This window comes from Penaeus monodon, chromosome 30 (assembly GCF_015228065.2).
Source record: "Penaeus monodon isolate SGIC_2016 chromosome 30, NSTDA_Pmon_1, whole genome shotgun sequence".
In the NCBI taxonomy this organism is placed as follows: domain Eukaryota; kingdom Metazoa; phylum Arthropoda; class Malacostraca; order Decapoda; family Penaeidae; genus Penaeus; species Penaeus monodon.
The window spans coordinates 21,972,561-21,974,105 of NC_051415.1; the positions used below are offsets into that span (position 1 = coordinate 21,972,561).

General features: G+C 45.4%; 1 protein-coding gene across 1 annotated transcript in view; it reads left to right on the forward strand.

Moving 5' to 3' along the window:
• Positions 1–962: 962 nt before the first annotated feature.
• Positions 963–1,545, forward strand: part of LOC119592626 (follicle-stimulating hormone receptor-like) — a gene marked incomplete at its 5' end in the record, with an annotated part of 23,693 nt that continues 23,110 nt past the window's right edge. Inside the window, 1 exon segment of the mRNA XM_037941521.1 lies at positions 963–1,545. Within this exon segment, the coding sequence (XP_037797449.1) occupies positions 1,506–1,545 (40 nt within the window).

A 1,545-nucleotide genomic window follows, 5' to 3' on the forward strand; every position in this document is an offset into this window, starting at 1 on the left:
AGGCTTTGAAATATAAGGGGAAGGCTGTGATAGAGGAGGGAGATAGCAGACAAAAGAATAAAAGATAAGGAAGGAGAAACCCTCCGCTTGGCTGCGAGATGTGACTCTTTCATTTCGTGAGTTACGATTACTGTTCACAAGCTGGACAAAAGTGAGGATATTTGTTTCTAGTGAGAGCGAAGTTAGTCTCTGTTCGGCGGCGTTTTTCAATAATTTGTAACTTTTTGAACGTGACTCAACATGCTTTTTTCGAAAATAGTTTAGGGACATTTACATGAACTTCCGAAAGTCTGAGATTTGTTGAAATGAGGGACATTCTTTTTCCTCAGTATATTCGTTCTCGCATTAGTTGGTGTGGAGAATGCATGAAAAAGGGTGGGATTAAAAAATGTTGTTGATCTAAAGTTTATGGATGATCTGGTTCTCTTTTTTCTTCTCTTTTTTTTCTTTTTCTTTTGCTTTCCTTTCTGCTTTCCTTCTGTCTTTTTTATCCTCTTCTAAAGTCTGTTTATGCCAAGACGGAAAGGAAAAATGCAAGATTATTTTTAGAGGAAACATACCCAGTACTCATCAAATATACGCTTTGATACTGCATACAAGACCAGAAGCAGGGCGTATCATAACCAACAGAAAATGAGACATTGCTATTTTTACATAATATTGATGTATCACTTGCTGTGAAACCGTTTGAGGCATGAATGAAACGAAATGTGGCACATCGTTCACCAGGTGTTTGACGATGCTGCACCTTTCTAATTGTAACCCGTGGTATGACCACACCTGTTTATGGTATAGCATATGTGGAATGTATGCGAGGACGTCAGTCTCATTCAGCTCTGTATCAACACAAGTAGTGCGCTTATAACACTTAGTCGAGATGATATATTATTTTTTTATGGGTACTGTTTAAGATCATTTTTCCTGTCACATTCATTAATGAGTTTATCTCTTTTTCCCAACAGAGTGTGGTGACATCATGACTGACATGGACGCCTTGATCCCTCACTCCCCTCCCCCCTACCTGTCCCTCTGAAACCGCCCCCCAGCCACCCTTATCCCCATGTCTCCCGTCCAACACGTCATTCACCATCGCGCTCCGCCTCGGCAGCGCCTGTGTCAGGATGGCTGCACGACGAGGCCACGCTCCCCCTCCCTCCGAGGTGACGGGAGATCCTCCGGAACACATCCCTGCGGGGAAGTGATGGCAGGTGGAGGAGGATCGCGGCCGCACGAGGACCATCACCTGCAGCTGCCACCGATGAGGAAAGCTCACCTTTCTCACCTTAGGATCTTCTATGTGCTCAGAGAGCTCGCGGCTTCAGCGTTGATAGTAGTTATGCAAGTGTTGTGTTTTGTTACTGAAAACATTACGCAGTGTAAAAATATGCCAAAGGCGCAGGACGACAGGAGGTCAGATGATCTTGAGGCTTTACTAGGGCGGGTCACAAGCACGGGAAACAGCAGGAAAGACGCGCTTCCGCCCCCGTAATTGCATCTCCGCCGCCATGATTGTGCTCCTAAGTCTCCTCCACGGCTTCCCCGCGG